This window comes from Cupressus sempervirens, chromosome 10 (assembly GCF_028749045.1).
Source record: "Cupressus sempervirens isolate cs-2001-9-10 chromosome 10, ASM2874904v1, whole genome shotgun sequence".
Lineage (NCBI taxonomy): Eukaryota > Viridiplantae > Streptophyta > Pinopsida > Cupressales > Cupressaceae > Cupressus > Cupressus sempervirens.
The window spans coordinates 672,390,929-672,415,999 of record NC_143127.1 but is presented as its reverse complement, the minus strand read 5'-3'; the positions used below and the strand labels follow the sequence as shown (position 1 = coordinate 672,415,999).

Sequence of the window (25,071 nt, the reverse complement as noted above, 5' to 3'; positions counted from 1 at the left end):
AACAATACTAAGTCAATATACCAGTTTATCATGTCAAAAGATTAACCTAGAGATGTTAAAAATCTTTTTTAATACCCATTCTAATTTGGAGCAACAAATTGCCAAATTATGAATTTCAAAAGAGGAAGTTTACGTTGTAAATACGTGGGTCTCCCTTTAGACAAAGGGGCATATTTGATAAAATTATGGGATCAAATAACAAAAAAGATCAAAAACAAAATGGATTCCTGCAGAGGAAAATGACTATCTTTTGTGGGTAGATACAATCTGTCCTTTTAGCACAACCTATTTATCAATTATCTTGTATTGATCTCCCTAGAAAAAATAGGGAAGAAATCAATAGACCCTTTAGGACTTTCTTGAACAGGGGAAAAGAAAAAAATTTCCCTGGTAGCTTGGGACAAGGTATGCAGACTACAAGAGGGAGGTGTAGGGATTAGGGACATCAAATCCAAGGTAAATCTTTAGGAGCTAAACTAGTATAGAGAATGTACAGGAATCTACACCTCAAGTGGGCAAAGATACTTATTAAGAAATATTTGAGCAATATTGATCCAATCAGCATATTCAAGGAGACATCACTGCCTAGAGGATCGAGAATTTGGAACTTCATGATGGATTGTTGATCCTCCATCCATGATAGACTAACATGGAACTTGGGGATGGGGGAAGAAGCTCTCTTTTGGGAAGACTCTTGGGGAGGATATGGTTTTGGAAAAGGATGGTAAACTAGCCCAATTAAGGATGACACTCAAAGCTAGATGGGGAAAAAGAGTTATAGATTATGTGACCTTTGAGGATGGAGGAAAAGGTTGGAAATGGAAGGATTTTAAGGACATTAACCTCTCACCTAAGGAAGCGGAAGATCTAATTAGAGCCTTATCAAAAAGGAAGTACCTTTTCAATTTTGGCAAGGATGAATTGATGTGGGATGGAAACAAGAGTGGGGATTACAACTCAAAGGAGAGGTATAAATTCGTCAAGTCTCTCCGGATGAGCACAAAAGACTTCCTCCCTACAACATTATGATGGAATTAAACTTGTTTTCCTAAGGCAGGATTTTCCACCTGGTTAGTTTTGAATAGAAAGGTCCTTACCTCATAAAGATTTAAGAAAATGAGATTCCAAGGCCTAAGTAGATGTCCTTTATGCGAAAATGAGGAAGAATCCATTAGAATCCATTGACCACCTTTTTCTGCACGGTCAATATTCAAGTCAATGTTGGAAATGGCTTTGTTCACAATTGGGGTGGTATTAGCATTTCCAATAACTATAACATATGCTATATGTTTGGCCCCTCCTTCTAAAGGACAATATTTATAGCACTTTGTGGATATCTACACCTTCCATAGTCCTATGTGAATTACAAAAGGAACAAAATCAAAGAAATTTTTAGGATAAGAAGGTGAATGTAGAACAACTTCTAATTAAATTTGAGACTTCTATCATTGAACTTACTAATGGTTCGGTTTTGAATAGATAAAAGGAGGCTACAATGCCTCATTGGGATGAGAAAATGAGAGGCAAGTGGATAGGTCTAAAATTATCCCCCTTTATAGGAATTGTGGGGGGGGGGGGGACTTCAAAAAGAAAACAAGAGAAGTGACAATGGCAACCACCCAAGGAGGTTTGGTTTAAACTTAATTTTGAAAGAGCTTCTGGAGGGAATCCATGTAGAGTAGGCATTGGTTGTAGTATCCATAATTCAGAAGGCATGGAGATAGCAAAGTTAGCTAGATATATAGGAATAGAAACTAATAATTGGGCAGAATTAATGGCTTTAGTTGAAGGACTAGAGCTGTGTAAAACTCTTGGCTGCAAGAATGTAGAGATTGAAGGAGATTCTGCAATTATAATAAATGCTATAAGGAAAGGCCCCCTCATTAATTAGAGACTGGACTCAATTTTATCTAGTCCTCTCACTATGTCAGACCTTTGACAAGATCACACTCAATCATATATATTAGGAGGCCAATGAAAGAGCAGATGAATTAGCTAATATAGGTATAGAAGAAGATTAGATTTAAGAAGTCATTATTGCAATACAGGAACTCAAACTGAATTGGAGATAGTCTAGATTTTTTAGTATTTTAACCATAGTTTACATCTCAATATCTTGGGGAAGATTCAAAGGTCTTTCTTTTGCTTTTACTTACTTTGCCTACATCTTGCATCCCAAGACAATATGATTGGATAGATAGATTTGCTGTAAAAATGGTGTTGGAGCCTGTGAAAATGAGTTTGAGGTGAATATCTTGGGGAAGATTCAAAGGTCTTTCTTTTGCTTTTACTTACTCTGCCTACATCTTGCATCCCAAGACAATATGATTGGATAGATAATTTTTTTGTAAAAATGGCATTGGAGCCTATGAAAATGAGTTTGAGGTGAATATTGTGGGTTATGGAATCTTTTAGAGTGACGGGGAGCCTCTTTACCCCCACTTAATGCTCAGTAGGGTATCATAGGTATATTATTGTTTAATTTTTTTATGTAACTAAGTAGGAAAACACCCTTCGGTATAACAAATTGATAATTGCACTTCTTAGGATATGTTTCCTCAACTAAGGAATGACGACTTAGTCTATTAGAAGTATTTTCTTATGATTTAGATGTATATATTATTTTTGTATCTCTTTACATTTCATTTCTATGCCTTTTTGTATTCATGGTTTCGTGTCTGTCCAGAGCTTTATCCTTAACATAAGTGCAAGATGTAGTGCTCAGATTATATACAAATCTTGATTGGAGGAAGAAGAGAAGGATGGAGAACGACCTAGAAGGAAGGCAGAAAAATGTAACTTGGGACTAAAAGCTAATTATCCGAATGTATCTATGTACTATATGACATATCAAGGCTTAGGCTATTTATCCATTAAAAAAGAAAATTTCATAATATTCGAATTCGTATTACTATATTAAAAATTTAATTCACATTAATTAGTATTCATAATATTTCTATTTTGACCAAGCTTGTTTCATAAATGTTATTAATAATCACACCTTGTTCACTTGTGATTGATAAATAGTATAATATTAAAATAATATAATATATAAATCTTGTAATATTTTAAATAATATTATCATATAATTCTATCACGAGCAAGATTCAACATGAAATGTGTTGGCTAGAAGTTGTGCATCTCAGTTGATGACGTGTCTTGTTGATGCGAGTATTATTCCATTAAAACATGCAAAATTAAATATCTAATGTTTCAAGATGAAGCACTTAACATTTAATCCTCTCTTGATACAAGGTCATCACTCACGCTAAGCTTGCAAAGTAAGATCATGAAATGACTTCAAGGTTCCTCTTAATCGTGGACTTCACTTTGTTTTATGATGTGATATGCTGGTTATCAAGAAGGGACTTATGTTATTCATCCAATAGATATCAACTCTTGCAATTCTAGATTTGGCTTTACAACATGCAATGAACATATAGTTTTTGATCAGTTTAACTTGAACTTAAACTTACTACTACGTCTACCTTTAACTAGGAATGAAAGGAATCATGGATGACTTGGACTCTATTGGATGTAGCTTAACCAACGATTCCAGCCACCTAGTGCAAGCTTCCAAGGATATACTCAAATGGTTTTCACGTCAATATCTTCTCTTCGATCCCATCAAATGAATGCAAAATAAAGGTTGAATATCATTTGAAGTTAAGTACTTTCAATCATCAACTTACCACACAAGACACTCCTACCATCACCAAGAGGATAGTGGCCCGGATTTGTTCGAGTCAGGTAAGTAAACATCCGCAAAAAATTCCTTTCAACTAAACTACTTCTAACAATATGAAATGAGATCCTAAACTAAGTGAAGAAATATGAATCACTATGCAATAATGCAAACTTGATCAAAATAATTCACCATGCAAGGCACAACAATGAAAAGAAGAACATATTTGATATTATATTAGCAACAATTCTCCAACCTCCCCTTTTTACAAATGAGGGGAGCAATCCTTATATAGGGATCTCAAATATATTAAGTTTTCAGAGGACCGCTGCAAATGTATTAAGCATTGCCTTAGTAGGTATGTGTGTTCCAAATGCAACATCCTCTTATATATATATTGAGAATAGGCCATGAATAGACACGTCCCTTCATGGGACATTTCTATTCATTAATTAGATAATTAATAATAATAACAAATTTAATCTCATATATATATATATTTTCTTGATATAACAATAACGTTATATCTCAATACAATGTCAATGATAGGAGGAAAGCTTGGATAAACTTTAATGTCAAGACTTTGAAGATGGGCATCTTCAGGGAGGCCATGAATCCCCAAATCCTCGTGGAAAATCAAGAGGAATAGCGGCTGGAAGAACTCATTTACCCGGCGATAGTGGCTATTTCGGACAGAGCCAGGGAGACAGGGATGAACCTGTTGAACAATGCTCGTAACAGTATGATTGACAATTTTAGATCAATCAAATGGCTTTTCCACGAGCTGGAGGAGGTCAAAGAACAGGTGAGACATATTGAGGCAACAAGGAATGGGATGGATGCTAATAGGAGGACGGATTCGGCTGACAGGCTCAGTCTGGCAGAAAAAAGGATACACAACCTGGAGAACTACAATCACAACCTTGTGAATCAGATGTTCTCTTTGTTAAGCTCCATTAATAACAACATCATCTCTCTTAAGGGCTGGATCAAAGACAAAGAAATGCAGGATGATGAGGAAGGAAAAGATAGGGATGAAGCCAGAACGGAGGACGACTCTGCAAAGGACAACACCATTCCTGATCAGGACCAGGGGGACCAAAGGGTGCAACAGCTGGAAGTGGAGGAGAACCAACTGGCCTTCGAGGCTGCTCAGGTTATGCAAGAGCTGGAGCGAAAGAGCGAGGAATAACTCTCGCTTGTTCTTTTTTTTTTCTTTGACTTTTGGCTTTTGGTCTGGCTTTAGGCCGTGGTTTTACTTGTCTTTTTTCCTGGTCTTTTCTCAGAACTCTACTTTTTGGCTGGGCTTTATGCTTATTATCAACCTCTGAACTTATACTTTTTTGGTTGGGCTTTCACGCTTATTATCAGCCTTATATGTTTTAACTATTGGGTTTCAGGATCCCTGTAAAACCTATTTATCTAATAAAAAACATTATATCTCAATATAAAGAACACACACACACACATATATATAAATTATATCTCATATATAATTATATATAGGTTTATCCGACAGAAGCTATCAAACATCAACACTCCCTCTTAGTTTAGAAGGATAAACACAAGAATAAATATTACTTCAACATAATATAATAGTGTTAAGGATATCTTAGAAGATTTCCACCATTTGATATCGCATTCGATATCATGACTATTGGTCCTCCAGAATATCAACTCATGATATTCACCAAGTACCTAATGAGGTTTGATATCACATCTGATATCAAGAATATTGGCCTCCCAGAATATCAATGATATTCACCAAGTACTCAAAAAGTGTAATGTCCCCTTTTTAGCATTCATAGCATGATGTTGTCATTAGCCTATTTCCCCATGGTCCCGTAGGCTAACCAGGACATTAAAAGGACTTAGAGGCCATTTGGCCTCGATAGTTTCAGTTGCAGGTCTTTCTGAGGGGTTTTGAGGCAACTTTGGGCTTACTTACTATTTATAGTAAGTCATCTTGGACATGGTCGGACATCTAGTGGCAGTGGTATGTCGATGGTAATTGTTTAAAATCGACAAGAAGACTTGTTTATCATTGATAAGATTTGTTATGCATTGATGAAGCTATTTTATTAAGTTAAATTTAAATATTTAACTTTATTAATGCATAGACTATAGTTTGTGGGAAATATTTAAATTAAAAGAATCCCCTTTATTTTATAACACATTGGAGACATAAGTTACATAAAGGGAGTTATGTTTTATCCCACATTGAGAAAATGAAGGATTGAGCTCTTGTGAGAACACTATAAAAGAAATGGAAGAGCTTCTTTTTAGTATGCTTGGATGAAGATTAATGTTATGTTGCTGGATATTTGATTTATCGGGCCTGGAAGATGGAATCCCTCTTTGTTAGCATTCTCTTCGCTATTGAAAGACACAGTCAGGAGGATTAACGGTGTGTCCAAACACACTAGGTCACATTTAGTGTTTTGCTATAGTACGAATGAAGTGTTCTGCTATAGTGCGCGTGAATAGTGTTTTGCTACAGTGCGGATGAATAGTGTTTTGCTACAGTGCGTGTGAATAGTGGTTGCCACAGTGCGCATGAATAGTGAATTTGCTACAGTACGTGAACAGTATTTGCAACAAGTTTATTGTTTATTCTTGCTGATTTGGGGGTTTGGAAGGCCGCCAACTACATCTGCAAAAATACTAGAGCAACTAACTCCAGGTTTCTTCTGTCAAATTTTTATACTTTTGCATTGTAGCTGTTGAATACGAGATTGATATTTGTCGCAGCATGTTAAACAATTGTATGAGCACATTTACATGGCAAAAATCAATATTTAATTAGCAAATAAGAAGTTTCAGATTTTCCTATATATTGTACACTGTGTGCCAAGTGTTTGACAAAAATGCTATGTTGAGTTATTAAGCAAATTAATTGATATCATAAAGTAGCTTGCAAGTTTCTTTATTTGGGAAAAATAGCGGAGGATACTACAAAAAGGTTGTGATATCACATCTGATATCAAGAGTATTGGCCTCCCAAAATATCAATGATATTTACCGAGTACTCAAAAGGTTTTGATACCACATCTGATATCAGGAGTATTGGTCTCCTAGAATATCAATAATATTCACCAAGTACTCAAAAGGTTTTGATATCACATCTGATATCAAGTGTACTGGCCTCCCAAAATATCAATGGTATTCACCAAGTACTCATTGAGTAATGGCCTTCCAAAATGTTGAGATGCAAGATGTTCACCATATACTCAATTTGTTTGATCTCATAATACAAGTTATTGTAAGCTCGTCACTTTACAATAACTTTTATAAATACAAGTGACATCATTTGGAAGTCATCACTTCCTCATGATGTACATAGGGGGTAGACCCATCAAGGTCATACAGTCACACATACGCACTTTCAAACTCCCTTTGAATCAATATGATCGTGATCATCAAAGGTTGACTGAATCATGTTCTCTATCTGCTCCCTCTCTTTCAAGGTTGCTTCTAGTGAAATGTTAGTCACCCTCTGAATCTCAATCTCCCTTTTTTTTCTTGTAATAACATTCTTAGTGGAAAAAAGTCAAGGCCAATAGCTCTTATAGTACATACTGTAAATGTAAATAGGATCTTTGATAGAGATCAGTAGAATGGAGATGCTTATCAATAATTCAGATTTACTATTACAATACTCTGAGATAGTATACTGATTATTTCTTTCAAACAATAACTTATAAATACTGACCAACTTCAATTAAATATTCTGATAAATATGACTTCAACGTTCTTGTTGTATGTATTGATGATATCGTTGCTTTCATCGATCGCTGAAGGAGAAGATAGATTTCCTTTGTTATTGATTTATCTGGCCAGCAGCGTTTAGTATATATATGATGGTGCAGGGTCATGTCCACGTAGGAACATGACTCTATGTGGCCAATGGCCACGTGGGCTCGTGTTCCTATGTCAATCATGACTTTAGTTAATACTGCTTTTAAATAGAGGATTAAAACAAGACTGCCGGTTAAGACTTTAACACTCTGAAATAGTGACTTGTCAAATAACTTTAGTCTAATCATAATACGTTCCTTATCAATGACTTTTGGGTATCTAGAACACCAATATAATCTGTCATGATAACATGTCTATCATTTGTAAGATCGTCACCTTACAATGAATACCTTTTGAATATATATGTCAATGAAAGATCGTCACCTTTCATTACATATCTAATGCAACTGTGAATTAGAAGCTTAAACACACATATACAACAAAAAATTGAAACTTAAGTTCAATATTCATAATTACAATTTAATCATACCAAGTTTTCCTCTGAAATATTCCAATTTGAGCTTGGCAAGAGGTTTGGTAAAGACATCTTCTGTTTGCTCATTTGTATTTATGTAATCTAGTTTGATAACAGCTCGATCTACCATATCTCTAATGTAATGATAAGGTTTTTCAATATGCTTAAATCGATAATGGAAAACTGGATTTGCTGAAAGCTTGATGCAGCTTTGATTATTGCAGTGAATGATTGTGGGCTTCAAAGGGTTCTTGAACAGTCCAACTAGTAATTTCCTCAACTATACTACTTCTCTGGCTCCCATGGATGAGGCTATATGCTCTGCTTCAGTGGAGCTTAAGGAAACTGAAGATTGTTTTCTACTAAACCAAGAAATCATAGCTGATCCAAGACTGAAACAACATCCTGTGGTACTTTTACGATCAGTAGAGCTACCCACCCAATCAGAATCTAAATATCCATGAAGATTGATTTCAACTTGATCATATTTGAGTCCTATACCAACTGAACCTCTTAAGCACCGTAAGATGTACTTAGCTGCCATACAGTGTATCTTATTCAGTTCGCACATGAATTGACTTAAGGTATTAGTTGCATAATAGATATCAGGGTGAGTGTTTACCACATACATCAATGACCAAATAATTTGCCTGTAGTAATTAGGATTAGTAGGTTTAGACTCAAATCCATCATTCTTCAGTTTATGTAGATTTACTTCCATAGGAGTAGTTAAGGGCTTACAATCCATCATTCCAAACTTAGTTAGAATATCAACAATGTACTTTCCTTGATTTAAGAAAATGTAGTTCTCCTTTTGTCAAACTTCTAGACCTAGGAAATAACGAAGAAGCCCTAGGTCCTTAATGTCAAACTGTGCTGTTAGTTCCTATTTGCATTTAGCTATAAGATGTTCTTCTCCTATTATTAGTAAATCATCAACATAGAATACAAGAATAATCATATCATCTCCATTTATTTTGAAGTATATATTAGGATCAACTTCTTTTTTGGAATACTCTAATTTTGAGAGATAGCAGTCTATTCTTTCGTACCATGCCATGGGTGCTTGTTTAAGACCATATAGTGCTTTCCTTAGTTTGCATACATGAGAGTTCTTGTCATGAGTGATAAATCCATCTGGTTGCTCAACAAATACTTCTTCAATTTCACCATTTAGAAATGCTTTTTCGACATCCATTTGATGTGTCTTCCAACCTTTGGATGATGCAAATGCTATGATGGTCCTAAAGGCGACTAGAGCAAATGTTTCTTCATAATCTATTCCTTTTTGAGAGAATTTGCGAGCTACAAATCTGGCTTTGTATTTTTCAATGCTACCGTCTGGTGTATACTTGATTTTGTATAGCCATTTAGAAGAAACAACTGATTTATTTTTGTGTCTGGGTACGACATCCCACATATTAGTTTAAGTATGGATTTGTATTCAGTCATTGCATCTTTCCAAGATTTGCATGATAATGCGTCTTCAACATTTGTAGGCTCTGTTTTGATGAGCTCAAAGAGTAATGCTATATAGCATGAATGATTCCGCATTCTCTTGTTTTCTTTGACTACTTCATTAGGTTCTAAATGGTTTTCTTCTATCATTTTTCTGATCCAATGTGGTCTCTTTTTATTGTTAGAATTTTTTGTATTCTCTAAATTTGGAATAGGTGTAATATTAAAGAGATCAAATTTCCACAATCCATTGTATGGTACTGATATGTTTCTAGATTCAATTGTGTTAAGATTTTTACCATCAATGTTTTGAATCACACTACGTGATCCATCATCAGGATGAAGAGCAAGAGATGCAAAACAAAGTAAGTTGCAGATAATGGCTGACCCAAAAGATAAAGGGACCAAGGCAAGAAAGATTGCACACAAACCGAGGTTGAAGAATAAAAATAAGAAACAATAATAGAGTAGACAAAAGGACAAGGGGCCACAAGGAACACATTCCAAGGAAAAACTGGAAAAGAATTAGAAACTAAAAATGAGCACCAGTTGAATAAAGTGTTGAATTTTTTATATATTAACATGTGATAATATCAATATTATATAAGAACATATAATATATGTTATAACTAAAAGTGTGCATTAAATTATATATTGACGAAAGATATCAAGAATATAATAGAATATATCATATATATATAGGCAAAAGATATGAAACAGTAAGCAAGCTAAGCATAAATATAGGAAACAAAGACACAAAGATTATCTGGTTGAATCCCTTTTGGGTAAAAACCAAGGTACAACTAATCTCCAACGAAAAAGGGCTACGACCTGCTTACAATCATGAGAACTTCTCCTAATTTCGAAAGCACAAGTAACTCAGGCTACAACCTGATCCTGAAGAGGCTTCAACCTCAACCTTACATCACTTAATGCAACAGTTTTGAATATAGTAATGGTAACCAAGCTTTACTCTATGTCTTTACTTGAAACAGTAAAGGCTCTTACAACAGATGTTATGCCACAGTGCATGAATCAGTAGCAATGGTATATTCACAGTTGAAGAGCTGCAAATCCTTTGGAAGTAAATTTAAACTGCTCTTCTACTCCCCTTTCTAATGGTTTCTTAATATCTTTTGCAAGCTTCTCGTTCTGTTTGGAAACATGCACCTGAACTCAGAGAATAAAAACAAACCAGCACACATACACACACGTCGACTATGCACTGTGCTTCAGTAATATCTGACTCCACTCTCCTCTAACACTCTCCTTTTCACAAACTCCACATCTCTCACACCAGTTCGTATCCATAAAGACGACATCAAGCTCAACTGTCTACTTTCACCCGATGGAAAGAATCTCATCATTTTTTTTGCAAAAAACATATTCTCCTGTGTGTGTGTTTCATAGCTCAGACTCCATAACTGCTCCTGTGTTTTCGATAGTCCATCATTAAAGGATTCAAAAGAGCAGATCCTGTTACATGTAACTGGCGTTATTCCATCAGTGTTTGATTCTTGGTTCTAGCATGTGTCCACCCTCGAAAATACAATCACATCATTTTGGATTGGTTCTGCTTGATCTTCATTTATTCACCTGCTCATGCTAGAATAAAAACATTTTGTTCACAGTATTTTGATATTCCTCAAGACGGAACAACCATTTCAGAAAACTTCTTGCTGTTGCTAGGATTGTCTCCCATCTTCACTGTCAAAGTGCCCAGCCTATACATTGGGAGGAATTGAATCATTTTTAAATGTCACATCATCCACATAATCAAGCCTTTCTGACACTTTTGTACCCGTCGCAATATAGGAGAATTTGTTAACTGAAGGCAATATGATATTGAAACAGTCCAAACACCACTGTTCGACCTAGTTCACACACATGGACAAAACTAAGAAATTTTTGTAAAAAAGCCTCTGTAGATGGACTGAGATAGTCAAGACATTCTCCTTTCCTGCCTTGTCCCAAACGAAATATGTTACAGCACACAGCCAAAACATTTCCAGAAATCCAGTAATCATGCCTTGACAACCATCAAAGAGAACACATCTGCTCACATTTTCTATTGTTACTCCTGATGACTGCCACAGTACCCAGTTGTGATGATTAATCCAGAGAGAGTGGTTACAACAGACTTCTTGTGCATCCAAAAAAGAGAATCCTGCCATTTCAGTTACTCAAACTGTGTTGCAGTAGTTTTAAGTCGTATGTCACACATTTTCGATTTGGGGACCCCAAACTGTATGAAATTTCAGTTATCACCATCAACAGCAGGACAAGAGCCAGCAACAGATGGCACATACCGAACAACATAACAGACTGACAGCAGCATAACAAGATTGATCATATGCAGGATCAAATGTGCCAGAAAACACAGACTACAATAAACACATGTCAGTGCTGGAGAAAAATGGCACCATAGACGAGATAACCTCTTATGTTCCAGTTTCATCAATGAAAAATCCTAACATGTAGTGCATTTACATCCCTTTGCAAGGAAAAACTTGTAAAACTGTTCTCCTAAAGTTGCATTATTAATATTCTTTGCATTATGGCTTATAGTAAGGGTGCCTGTGAATCAATGTTAAATAGTACTGCATAGTGCGAAAGCATAGTTATGAGCAGTGAGCAGTCTTATCAGTGTAGGTAAAACTTACAAGTATAATGGTAAATTATAGCACTTCAATTTTTGGTGATTGCTCAGATGATCAGATCCAAAGTCCATTTGCAAAGGCTTATATTTTGGCATATTCTAGGAGGATACCCGAAAGGGTTACCAAATATAGAACTACACCTGCTTGTTGCTATATTGTCAATTTTTTTATTTTAATGCTTGCAAATAGTTTTAAATTAATTCTGCCTACTTTAAGGAGTTTGGTTACTGTATATGCCATGAATTTAAATAACTTTGCCTATTTCCAAAAGTAAGTGTAAGGACTGAGGAAGTCATGAATTTGAATTTGAAATAGTTGTGCTTATTCGTAAGTAACATGGAGTTCTTCAGATCAGACGTCTCAAGCTTTTGGTGCTGGGTTTACATGATTACAAATGGATGTAAATAGTATTTTCCTATTCTTAACAGCTGCAATATAGAGCTTTTAAAGCATACAGCTTACAGTTTTTAAAGAACAGTTCTCTGTGTTTATTTATGTTATAGTGTTTTTAGATGGGTTTTTGGTTAAGTAGTCATTTTGTGTGTATTACAGCTCTTTTTGTTTTGTATTTACAGGTTGCTGATTTGAACTGGACTGCAAATTAGCTCTTGGGGATTGGCTGTAGTGGCATCCTACTCTGCTTGACTGTAAAGGCATAAGAACTAATATTAATTTGGAGTGAGTCAGATAAGGGCAGGTGTTTTATTTATTGAGCTTGAACTTTGAGGTCAAATATTCTAATGTCTAGGGTGCGATAAATACCAAAATACATGTAATGTCAGGATAATGTTACAAGTTAAATAATTTCGGAATGACCTGCACATTGGGTCACTGTATCAGTTGGGCCACAAGGAAATCCATCATAGCCAATATTGTTGGCAAACAAAATATTTGTGTGGATTGGATTTCCCTTAGAAGAAAATTTTCCTCATCAAACAATTTAGACAGCTCTCTAAAACTGAAGCATTATCACGATAACCCTAAATGGAACAGCAAGGGGCTCCCAAGGTTTCAACAGAGAAACACAAGGCAGTGGGTTGTTTCATGGTCTTGTTCTACTCAAGGCTATAGTTCCATTTCTACTTATCGTTGTTTAGAAACTAGGTACAACCCAACTGAAGAGGACACTGAAACTTTTTATCAAATCATGGATGAAAGAAGTGATGAAGATGGTTTTAAGGATCAATCTAATCAGGTAAACCCCCCCTGCTTTACTTGGATTATTGTTTTTTTATTGTTTTCAGTAGGATCATATCCCTTTTCATGTGAGATTTCCCACCCCCTTTTCAAGTTATCCAGCTCTGGGAGTGGGGATGTGTTTGCTTAGCAAATGGAAGGCTCTACCTAATGGGCAGCAGTTGATATAATCCAACAGAAGGCGAAACCCATTACATATATCAGACCAAGCCAGTTCATGTTTCAGATTGGGATAAAGGCTCACTAACTGAGTTCGGATGTCTTTCATCCTATTGTTGTTGTGAAATTAGCATGCATGCATTTCATCAAAGTTGTTTGTGATTCTTGCACCCCTTGGGCTCTTAATGGGAATTTTTTTGTCATGAAGTTAGTTACATCTAACACCTGCAATTGCTGGTAACAATCTCAATTTAAGGAATTCTTATATTTTTTGAGATTTTTAAACCAGCAGTAGCAAAGCCAACCACAAAGATGAATGTTGCATGGGGTGCATATGGTAAAGTTGTCCGTAATGACCATTTTTCAATGGTCATTGCTTTTAGGATCCTCATCAAAGTTGCATGACGTGGATATAGATACATCCATTTTTTAATACCCCCAAAATGGACACAGCTGGATATGACATTAATAAAAACCACATACACATATATTTAACATAATTTTCTAAATTATTAGAGGAGATTTTCATTACTTCAGAGGCAATATAGACTCGTAGATGCCACATAAATAATTATAAGTTAATTTAACACTTTTCAGTACGCAAAAATAGTAGAGTTGCATTTGAAGACAACACCGAAAATATGGGACAATGAAATAGAAAAATATTTCATTTGTCTTCCTCACTTGGTGTAGGTTTCGTTTATACTATTTTAATTTTTTTTTTTGCATAAATGTAAGCTTTTATTAATTAAAATTGGGAAGATTTATGTCAATTTTAAAAAAAAGTAAATCATATAGTATTTGGCATGTTTGGAAAATCATTTTTTTGGGCACACATGGGTATGATATTTGACATGTATCTAGGTTATACCAGATACGTTTCCAAATTGGATATGGAGATGTGTGCCTGAGGAGGGGCAAAGGAGTTTCTGGCTACTATGATCATCATCTCTCATGCCTTGGTATAACAATAGGGCAAGGGTGTAATGTCCCCAACTAGGAGGCTGTCAAACTCCATTGTTTAACACTCATTACCAGGCAAACAAATTTATTTGATTTAAAAAAATCATATACACTTCATGATACGTTTGGTAATTAACATATTTAGGCCCCAATTCTTTAACTCCCTCCTAAACTCAACCCTAAGGAGAGCATGATTTACTTGTTGTAGGGTGCTTCACACCTATTTATAATAGTTTCCCTCAAGGCTTTGTGACTTTGTCCCTATATCGTCTTGGAATTCACCTACTCTCTTATGGATTCACTCTGCCTTTCCCTACACAACACCAACCTGTCACCTCCTGGGGCTATAGAAAGAGATCAAGGAATAGGCTACAAATATATTAATTCCCTTGTATTACAAATTTAGATTCACATAATATATAACTATACAATTCTAATTATTATTATGAGGAATATATTTTCTATATGTGTATATCTTGATACATCCCTATCTATAATAAAACTGAATTCAATAAATATATATACATATATTAACATACATACATACATACGTACGTACACCCACACACACAGATATATATATATATATATATATATATATATATATATATATATATACAGTGTGTGTGTGTCTTGAATTGTATTACAAATTAATTCCATTAACATATTTGTCCCTAATACATATATACATACATACATATATGTATAATTTTCCAATTCATATGTTCATTAATTTATATATGTATCCTCATTATAAGCTGTGGCCCAGCTTGGAGTGTTACTAAACTGAACCCAGAACATACCTTAGTGTCTTGTTTGACACATAATCCATATTTGCTGCTTCTATATAATCAGTGCTGAGTGTATCACTCTATACACTCTTCTTCCTGTTTGATGCAATGATCTATTTTGCTGCCACTGTGCTGATTTGTCAGTGCTGAATATTCCTTCTTCTGACCTAATTCCTTCCCCTGTTCCGTATCAATATGTGCACTACATTGTTCCATAATCAAGAGACGTGACTGCTATAAGGGCTTTGGATGATGATTAATGACTAATCCACATGGCCCCATCGTTTCCTATCTTTATCGACTTGCAAGTCGATGAAATATGGTATTTGAAATATTATGCGAATGCTTGATTTAATCAACTACTCTACTAAGTTGATATTGGTATTTTTTTGATTTGTTTTTATTTAAATTTATAATAACATGATAATAATATATTTATCATCATTGATTAATTATGATTTTAAATGTACTTTACCGATAAGTTAAAACATCAGTAACTTTCTTTATAGATTAATTTATATATTTGTTTGAAATATTATATTAATATTGGTTTGTTTATAATATTGATTTATAGTATTGTCTCTATGAAATTAAATAAGGAGCTGTATATTAAATTCAAAACAATCTATATATATATTATCATGTCTAGAACAATAAAGTACGCTTTGGTATCATTTGTGGAATTGTAGTACATTCATGATTAACTTATTTTCTCCCAAATTTCCCTATTCACTCTGTACTAACTTCATGAGGGATATGAGAATGCTTTCTTGGAAAGCTAGGATATCCCTTATGAGTAATTTTCCTCAAGGAGTTTGTGGGACATATGCATTACCTATTTTGGAACTATGTCCTCAAGGTTTGTGCTGTATGTCTTTGCCCCTATCTTGGAAGGTTCCTCACATCGTGGTTTACACCATAGCTAACCTAGACACTACCTGCCTAATTTCCACTTGGTAGTGTTCATGAGAAAATTATTTCATTGAGTTACCAAATTAACTTTACTATGTATAGAGCTTGATGAAATTTATTTATACATGTTAACTCTAAACATTTAAAAAAATATATATATTCATATATATGTTTAGATTCCTTTTTATTGACTTGAATGATTCACATTTAATCCTATCTTGTACCTTACAAAATTGCAGGATCTTGACTCTGAGACCATTTGTAATGTCCCCAACTAGGAGGCTGTCAATTTCCATCATTTAACACTTATTACTATGTAACCAAATTAATTCAAATTAAGAAAACAATGTGTAGTTATAATACATTTGGTAATTAATATTTTAAGCCCTAATTTCTTACCTCCCTCCTAAACTCAACCCTAAGGGAGTTGGATTTACTTGTTGTAGGGTGCTTGACACCAATTTAGAATAGGTTCTCTCAAGGCTTTGGGACCTGTCCCTATCCCGTCTTGTGATTCACCTACCCTCTCATGGATTTACTCCACCTTTTGCTACACAACACCAACCTATCACCTCCCAGGGCTATAGCAAGAGAGTAAGGAGTAGGCTACAAATATATTAATTCTCTTTTTTTACAAATATATATTCACATAATATATAACTATACAATTCTAATTATTATTATGAGGAATATATTTTCTATATGTATATATCTTGATACATCCCTATCTATAATAAAATTGAATTCAACACGCATACACATATATGTTTTGCATTATAATTTGACTCCATTAACATATTTGTTTACATACTTGTCCCTCTCTTTCCCTAAATACATTTGTTTATATAAATATAGTATGCTATTCTTATTGTTCTTGTAATCTTTAAAATCTATATATAATTTTCAAATTCATATGTTCATTAATTTAAATAAGTATCCTCATTATAAATTGCAGCTCATATAGGAGTGTCATTGACTTTAACGAAGGGCATACTGTAGTCTCTTGTTTGACACTAAATCCATATTTTCTGCTGCTATGTTGTCAGCACTGAGTGTACCACTCTATACACTCTTCTTCATTCGATCCAATGCTCTATTATGCCTCCATTGTGCTGATTTGTGAGTGCTGAATATTTCTTCATCTCCTGATCGGATTCCTTCCCCTGTTCCATATTTATATATGCACTACGTCGTTCGATAACCAAGAGACATGACTGCTATAAGGGCTTTGGATGATGATTAGTGGCTAATCTATGTGGCCTGGTCGCTTCCCATCTTTATTGACTTGCATGTCAATATATGCCACTTGAAGTATCATGCAAATGCTCAATCAAATCGACTATTCTAAGTCAAATTTTCTATTTATTTGTATTTTTTTAATTTATATTTATCATCATTGATTAATTATCACTATATATTTACTTTATTTATATATTTAATAATATATTATATATATGTATATTTGTTTGAAATATTATATTATAATAATATTGGCTTATTTATAACATTGATTTATATCATTATCTCTACAAAATTAAACAAGGAGTTGTATATTAAATTCAAAACAATATATATTTTGAGCCAATCATATGTCAAGTGATATATCTAGTACGGTTCATGACAAAGTGAACCGCAAATAATGCAAATACCTCTATGTGATGTTATCTCCCAAGGCAAAGATGATTTTAAGACAAATATTTGCCATATAAATATTTACATATACTAGCATTCATCATTTATGTTTTACACACTCCAGTATTTTTTATTGATATGGTAAATAACGTGTTAGATGGTATGTGAATGTGCAAGATTGGGGAATGCTTAAGTAGAATCCAAAATATTAGTGTCCGTTATGTGGAAAAACAAATTAACTTTACTTTGTTAATCTTATTAACTAGATGGGTACGAAACCCACAATTTTAGGGAAGCTAACCGTGCTGCTGATTGGGCAGCTAATGTGGCCTGCTCAAGTGAGCATAAAGTTATTTGGGATAATAATGAGCCTTTACTTGCTGATGGTCGCCAATTTATCGATTATGATAAATTGAGGTGTAAGCAAAATGTTTTAATAATGATGATGTCAGAGATCTGTAATTATGTGTTGATCACTCTCGGGGTGTGCTGGGTTATGATTTTTAGAAAGCTGAGCTTTATTTCACACGGATTTTGGGTTGTTGTTACCATTTTGTCCTTCAAATGCGGTATTGTTTTTTGTAGCAGTGTGTATTGGGTGTTTCAGAGAGAGAAATCCAGTGACATTGAAGGGGGGAATATGGGAGAAAAAGGAGGAGAGTGGAACTTGCAAGTTGCAAGGAGTGGATGAAGAAAACAGAGGTCTGGGACATCTTAAGGTGCGGGAATTTCATAGGTTATATGGAAAGGCTCAAAGGTAATAATCCTGCCATTACTCAACAATTCATTAAAACTTGGAGGGACGGCTCTATCATGGTTGGAAATCAACGTATGGAAGTGATTGAAGAGGTGATAGCGGAGGCTACGGGGTTAAGTATGGATGACATCAACTTTTTTCGGGATAGGAAGGTGTCGGACAAGGCCATTGACAAATTTGTGGAGTCAGATTATGAGAGAAGCCGACTGCTGAAAATAGGTAATTCTTATTTCAACACAGCCTCTGTTTCTCGACCTTGGAGATTTGTGCTGTTTGTCATTATGGAGTACCTTACTTTGGATGGTAGGTTTACAAAGCTTTATGGGTATCATTTTATGTTAGCTAATCACTTTAGGCATGATGTGAGGATCAATTTCCCCTTTTATTTGAGGCAATCTCTGAGCCTTTCCATCCAAGCAATTCAAAATGATCCAAATGGAGAACATGTGTGTCATGAGGGCCTAATGGTTCTTGTTATGAATGTGTTAAAATCCAAAAAGGCTATGAAACCCAGGGGTAGCTTGAAGGCAGTGGATTATGACACAGAGGGCAGTCTCCGGGAGAAAGGTTATGACTCAGATACTCAAGATGATGCAGAGGGGGGTAACGAGAGTCTGAAAAGAGGTTCTGGGTGTAGCTCTTAGAAGAAGAAGAAGATTGTTGAAGGGAGTGACTTTGAGCACGAAAGTGATTTTGTGGAGGAAATGGTGAGAGATTACCAGAAGAAGAGGAGTGGGGGTAAAGTAAAGAGTTTCAAGGGTCACAATGATGGTAGGGCTTCTACCCCATCTGATGATGAACCTCTTGCTCATAGAATGGAGAGGAAGCGAAAATCTTTGAGGCTTCAAGGGGAGAAGATTCAGAATGCTATGAAGAATGTGGAGCCAAAGAAAGAGGATGAGGGGGATCAGGAGCAAATTCCAGATTCTAATGTTAAAATAGAGGGTGTGATTGGTTCTTCCAAAGGTCTATTAGGAAAGCAAGGGACCATTCTGAAGGAGATTGGCATCCTGAAACAACAAATGCAGTTTAGTGGTAAGGAAGTGAAGTGGTTAGCAAACTGGCCAGAGGAGAGCATACCTTAGGACAACATATTAATTAACTCTCAGAGGTAATTGGAAATGTTGAAGAGGTTAAAAACCTTATGCACTAGATTCCACAGCTCGAAGTTAAAATTAGGGTGCTGGAGAAGGCTAATAGTGATAATTAGGGGAAGGTTATTAGACTGGAAGCCAAATTGAACAATATTGATAAGATGATCAAGCAAATGGCAGACAATAATAGCAAATCTCTAAAGGCTATGGCTGATAAGGTGGGCAATCTTCTGAAAAAGTTTGAGCAAGACAAAGAACAGGATTCTCCTTCGGTGGTAGAGAACCATGATCCTAGTAAACGCACTTGGGCTCACTCTAAGAAGAATGAGGAAGTGAACAAGATGGAAGAGGTGAAGGCCACTGCAGAGAATATGAACATTCTGGCAGACTAGGCTGCTGACCTGATAAAGACTATCTAGCTGGTCGAGTGTTGGTCTTTTGCTGTCTTTTTGCTGTCCTTTACAGCTTGGTTTTTGATTGGCCTGCTATTTGCTCATCTTGGAAGCCTGTCTTTTGTTGATCTATGCTTTTATACTTTGTTGTTAGCTTTTTGCTTATCTTTTTAGACTTCTATTAATATGTATAAGGTTTCAGGTGCTTTTAAACCTGTTTTTACTTAATCAAAACTAGATGGGTATGGATACTAACTTATAAATGATAAGATTCAATATTCACCACCTTTAGTATATTCTAACTAATGAGATAATGTTGTATATCCTAAGTAGTTATAATTTGAGGTATAATTATGGAGTGTAATGGCATGAGTGTGTTAACAAAAATTATTAAAGAGTCAATATACTAATAGGACAAAATATTTATGTGCACGGTTATTTTTGTTGACCTATAATGAGTAAAATGTTTTTAATAAAAATATTCTAGTAAATAAAATAGTAAAGAGATGCACGTTTAATAAATAATATAGTAAATATATAAAACTACTAATACTCTTAAAATAATATAATAATTATACTAGGTTGCATGGCTACGTGTATCCACACCCTTGGGATGCATACCCACATACCCAAGTACTAGGTACTCAGTGGAGAGCATTGTAGCTAATGAGGATCTTGATTAAGATTTCTAATTTTTGTTTCGGTTTTTTTTTTGTGTATCAGCTTCTTGTTTATCGAGCTTAATTCAATATGTAATTAGTAACTTTGATACAATATTGATTAAAAGCAGTGTTCCATGGGGACATGTCCCCTATGGTTTTTGGGGTTGTACCGGTACCGGGGATGAAACAGGGATGTGGGGACAGATTTTGGCTGTCCCTTGAGTCATCCCCTTTTTGGCAAATTTGGAAATGTCCTCGAAATAACCAAATGTTTTTGGTAGGAAACTTGGGGACGAACAATAGTACTGGGGATGGTTTTGCAATCCCCTATCCATCTTTGAAATTGCTGGCCGTCCCCTTTTTTCCAACTAATCCAATAAAGACAAAACACCACCAAAAAATCATTTTTTTTTTGTCTGCGCGGGCCACTAGTCGTCTTAAAGACATAATAAAAATATGCAAACCATATTTGGTCCTTTAAAACACTAACACTTCTACTCATTTTTAGATTTGACATACTTGCTGAAAGGAAGAAAAAAACATGAGTAGTAGCAACAATGAGGAAAGACTGTGTTTAGTATTTACTAACTATTTTATTTGGCCTCTTCTTCTTTTCATTTTGATTTCATGCATGATACTTGGAGCCTTTGGGCATTTTGATTTTTGCTATATATGTATATGATATTGTTACAATGGAAGTACTTAGTATTAGCCATTTGATAATATTCATTGTATTGATCTTCTAAAATGTCTATGGTGAATATTTTATCAATGTTAAGATATGCATATTTGAATTTTGTCTCTATATAAAAAAAATTCCCCTATGGTTTTAATCATTGCACCCTGAGGTCCCATCCCCTAAATTTGGGCTTCGACCCATACCCGTACCAGAAACATGTCTCCGTCCCGGAAACTCCGTGGAGCATAAACTAAAAGTAAACCTTATCACTGTTCAATTCAGAAGTTTATGATTTATGATCTTCTTGTTCATGCCTAAAGTTTGCCTTCTTTGTTATGCATCATAACATTATCATATATTATTATTACAAAAATATTGCGAGTCCAAAACTGAAAACAATACATTACATTTGCAAACTCTATCATTGTTCTTGTTTTGATAAACCATTGTCATGACTTCTTAATTTCAGATTTCTATAAATATTAAATTATATTAAAAAAAGAGTTTGACGTGCCCAAGTTCCCCCATTACTTGTTATGAGAAATAGTCATACTTGTACCCATACCAATACCCCAATTACCCAAGTATCCCCATCCCCGTGCAACCTTGTAATTATATGATCAAATATCTAATCAATAATTTATTTTAAACTTTTGAAAATGTAGAAAAACTAATTTTACATTAAATAAAAATCAATTAAATTTTTTAGATGGTTTAAATATATTATATGATATTGTAGAAGTAGATTCTATGTATTTCAATAAATACAAGACTAAGTTTATATAAATACATATTAATCTTCTTCACAAAATTTAAAAAGCAAACAAAAATATATATTAATAATAAACATGGTTACCAAGAGACTCATCTCCCACTTGTGAGACACGTCTTGGAGATAGAGACACGTCTCCAGTGTAGGAGACGTCTTAAAAAACTTCTTGACACACAAGGTTCTTTTGGCTGGAAAGTGGTGTCTCGTGCCAAAAAACTTAGGGCAAAATGCGTCAAACGACAAAAAAGGAAGGCAAATAAATAAAATCCAGATATTTTGGATGATACAAAAATCCATGCAAAGCTATAGTTTCTGTTGATAGTGTAGACGTTTTGAAAGTGACATAACCTTTGTTGACCGATTTCTTGTCACTGTAATGGTTGGAGGATAACTTGCCTTTACTATTTAGCTAAGTTGTCGGTTGGGTTCGGATTCGGGTATGGGTTTGTGGGGGTGTTAGTGAGTGAATATATATATATATATATATATATATATATATATATATATGTATATGTATATGTATGCATTATATATACAAAAATGTAATGGGCACCCCTGGATGTCCCAAAAAACTAAACCAATTTGCTGAAAGGAATTTTGTCAAACAGTTTGCATGCAACCTCTTATTTCTCCGTTTAATGTTTTAAACCCCTTATAACTCCGGAAATCAAACGTTTATTTGTTTGTTGTGTTTTGTGCATGGAATTGGTATCATACAACATAAACAAGAAAGAAACTACAATAATATGCAAAGTGGAAATGAACTGCTGCTAATAAAATGTTATTTTCAGAATTCATAAAACCAAATACATGGCAGATTTAACAACTCACTAATTACTTCAGCAGCATTGACATAATACTCCAGCCCATGCTTTTGAACTTGCTGCTACAATACTTTGTCCTTCAATCAGTCCACTACCTTCGTAATACCATTCCCTCAAAGCGGCATAAGCGTCGAACAAGTAGTGAAGAAGATATGAGCAAGATACCAAATCTGCCTGTAGCCGGAAATGCAACTAAACTGCCTGATAATGAAGCCAATAACAAAGAATTCCAAAGGCCAAACCCCAAGGGAATGATGTCTAGAATGTTACAAGAGAGGATAAACATCCTCAAATGCCAAGAACGGAGCTGCAACTCACACACCAATTTCTTCTCATATTCAACCTGTCTAATGAAGCCACAGATGCTTCCTTTTATTCTATTTCCAAGGGTCCGCTCAACTCATATGGGCAATGTGGGATAAAAGATGTGTAATATATAAAACATAAATTAAAATACCCCTTATGTCTCCCTTGGGTACACATCACCATAAAATAAATATTAAAGTAACACTTTAATATTTTACAATTAAATTAGACGTTACTTTAATAAAACTTCAGGCATTAAAATGTATTAGCAATCGGACTCCGAATAATGCGAGTGATAGCTCATCGGAAAGCTCTCACCGAGGAGTATCGAATCCAATCACCAAAATTGACCTGCACTGTGTCTTGCCGACTTACTAAAAATAGTAAGTATGCCTGAAACTGAGTAAATCAACTTCGTTTTGGCCCAAACTGGAAATGACTAGGCCAAAACACTCCAGGATCCCATTAAACCCTTCGTTAGCCCTCGGGACCATGTAGAACAAGGCTAATGTACACACACTTGGTCAATTGCTAAAATGGGGACATTACAGTCCGCCCCCCTTGAAATTGCTTGTCCTCAAGCAATCTCAGTCGAGCCTGCTGAATAACCTGCTCACTCTCCCATGTAGAATCTTCCTCCGGCAGGTCTTTCCATCTGACCAAATACTCCTTCACTATCCTGTTTCTAAGCTTCCTCTCTCTGGTGTCCAGAATAGCCTCGAGTACTAACACAAGCTTTCCCTCCTCATCCAAAGGGGGTAAATCTGCAGAAGGCACTACACTCTGACCAATGGCTTTCTTAAGCTTAGACACATGAAACACATTGTGCACTCGATTGCCCTCTGGAAGCTCAAGCTCATAGGCGACTTTGCCCACTTTGCGAATCACCCTGTAGGGACCATAAAATCTAGGTTTCAACTTTTCAGCTCCGCTCTTCTTGAGCGATGACTGTCTATATGGTTGTAGCCTCAAGTAAACCATATCCCCTACCTCGAAGCTACGCTCTATTCGGTGCTGATCAACATACAATTTCTGTTGATTCTGGGCCTGTTGTATATTCTCTTTGAGCACTTTCAGGATGTCCTGACTATCCTGCAATAAGTTTTTGGCTTTGGGCACTCTACTGTCCCCCAAAACTAAATCCATGAAGCTAGGTGCTTCATAACCATAGAGTGCCATGAAAGGAGTCATCTTGATGGACATATGATAAGTCGTGTTATAACAATACTCTCCCATATGCAACCATTTGATCCAAGCCTTTTGTTGTGTAGTTACATAGTTCCTCAAATATCCTTCCACCCATTTATTCACAATCTCTGTTTGCCCATCTGTTTGTGGATGATAACTAGTGCTAGGTGTAAGATCTGTACCACACAACCTAAACAACTCTTGCCAAAAAACACTTATAAACTTACTATCCCGGTCGCTGACAATGAATCTGGGCAGCCCATGTAACCTGAATATCTCTCTAAAGAAAAGATCTGCCACCTGTGCTGCTGTGTAAGTGGACGGAATAGCAAAGAAGTGAGCAAACTTCGTCAAGCGGTCCACCACCACATAGATGCAATCCCTTCCCTGCACTCGTGGTAAACCAGTGATGAAGTCCATCGAAATACTTTCCCATATCCTATCAGGAATGGGCAAGTGCTGTAATAAACCTGCAGGAAATGTGTGCTCTCCCTTATTCTGTTGACAAACCACACACTCCCTGACATACCTCTAAACATCATCCTTGAGCCCTTTCCATGAAAACCGCTCTCAGATCTGCCTATAGTTCTTGAAGACCCCCGGATGTCCAGCTGTGGGTGCATCATGCATTGCCTTCAGTATCGCCTCTCTCAAATGTGATGACGGA

At 35.4% G+C, this 25,071-nt stretch overlaps 1 protein-coding gene across 5 annotated transcripts in view; it reads left to right on the top strand.

Moving 5' to 3' along the window:
* Positions 1-25,071, top strand: part of LOC149535609 (guanylate kinase 2, chloroplastic/mitochondrial-like) — a 172,352-nt gene that overhangs the window by 62,711 nt on the left and 84,570 nt on the right. For all 5 annotated transcript variants that reach the window (XM_089805175.1, XM_089805174.1, XM_089805172.1 and 2 more), the window contains exon 2: positions 12,652-13,271. In XM_089805175.1, the coding sequence (XP_089661301.1) occupies positions 12,888-13,271 (384 nt within the window). In that variant the 5' untranslated portion in view covers positions 12,652-12,887. The remainder of the gene's footprint in view (positions 1-12,651; positions 13,272-25,071) is intronic.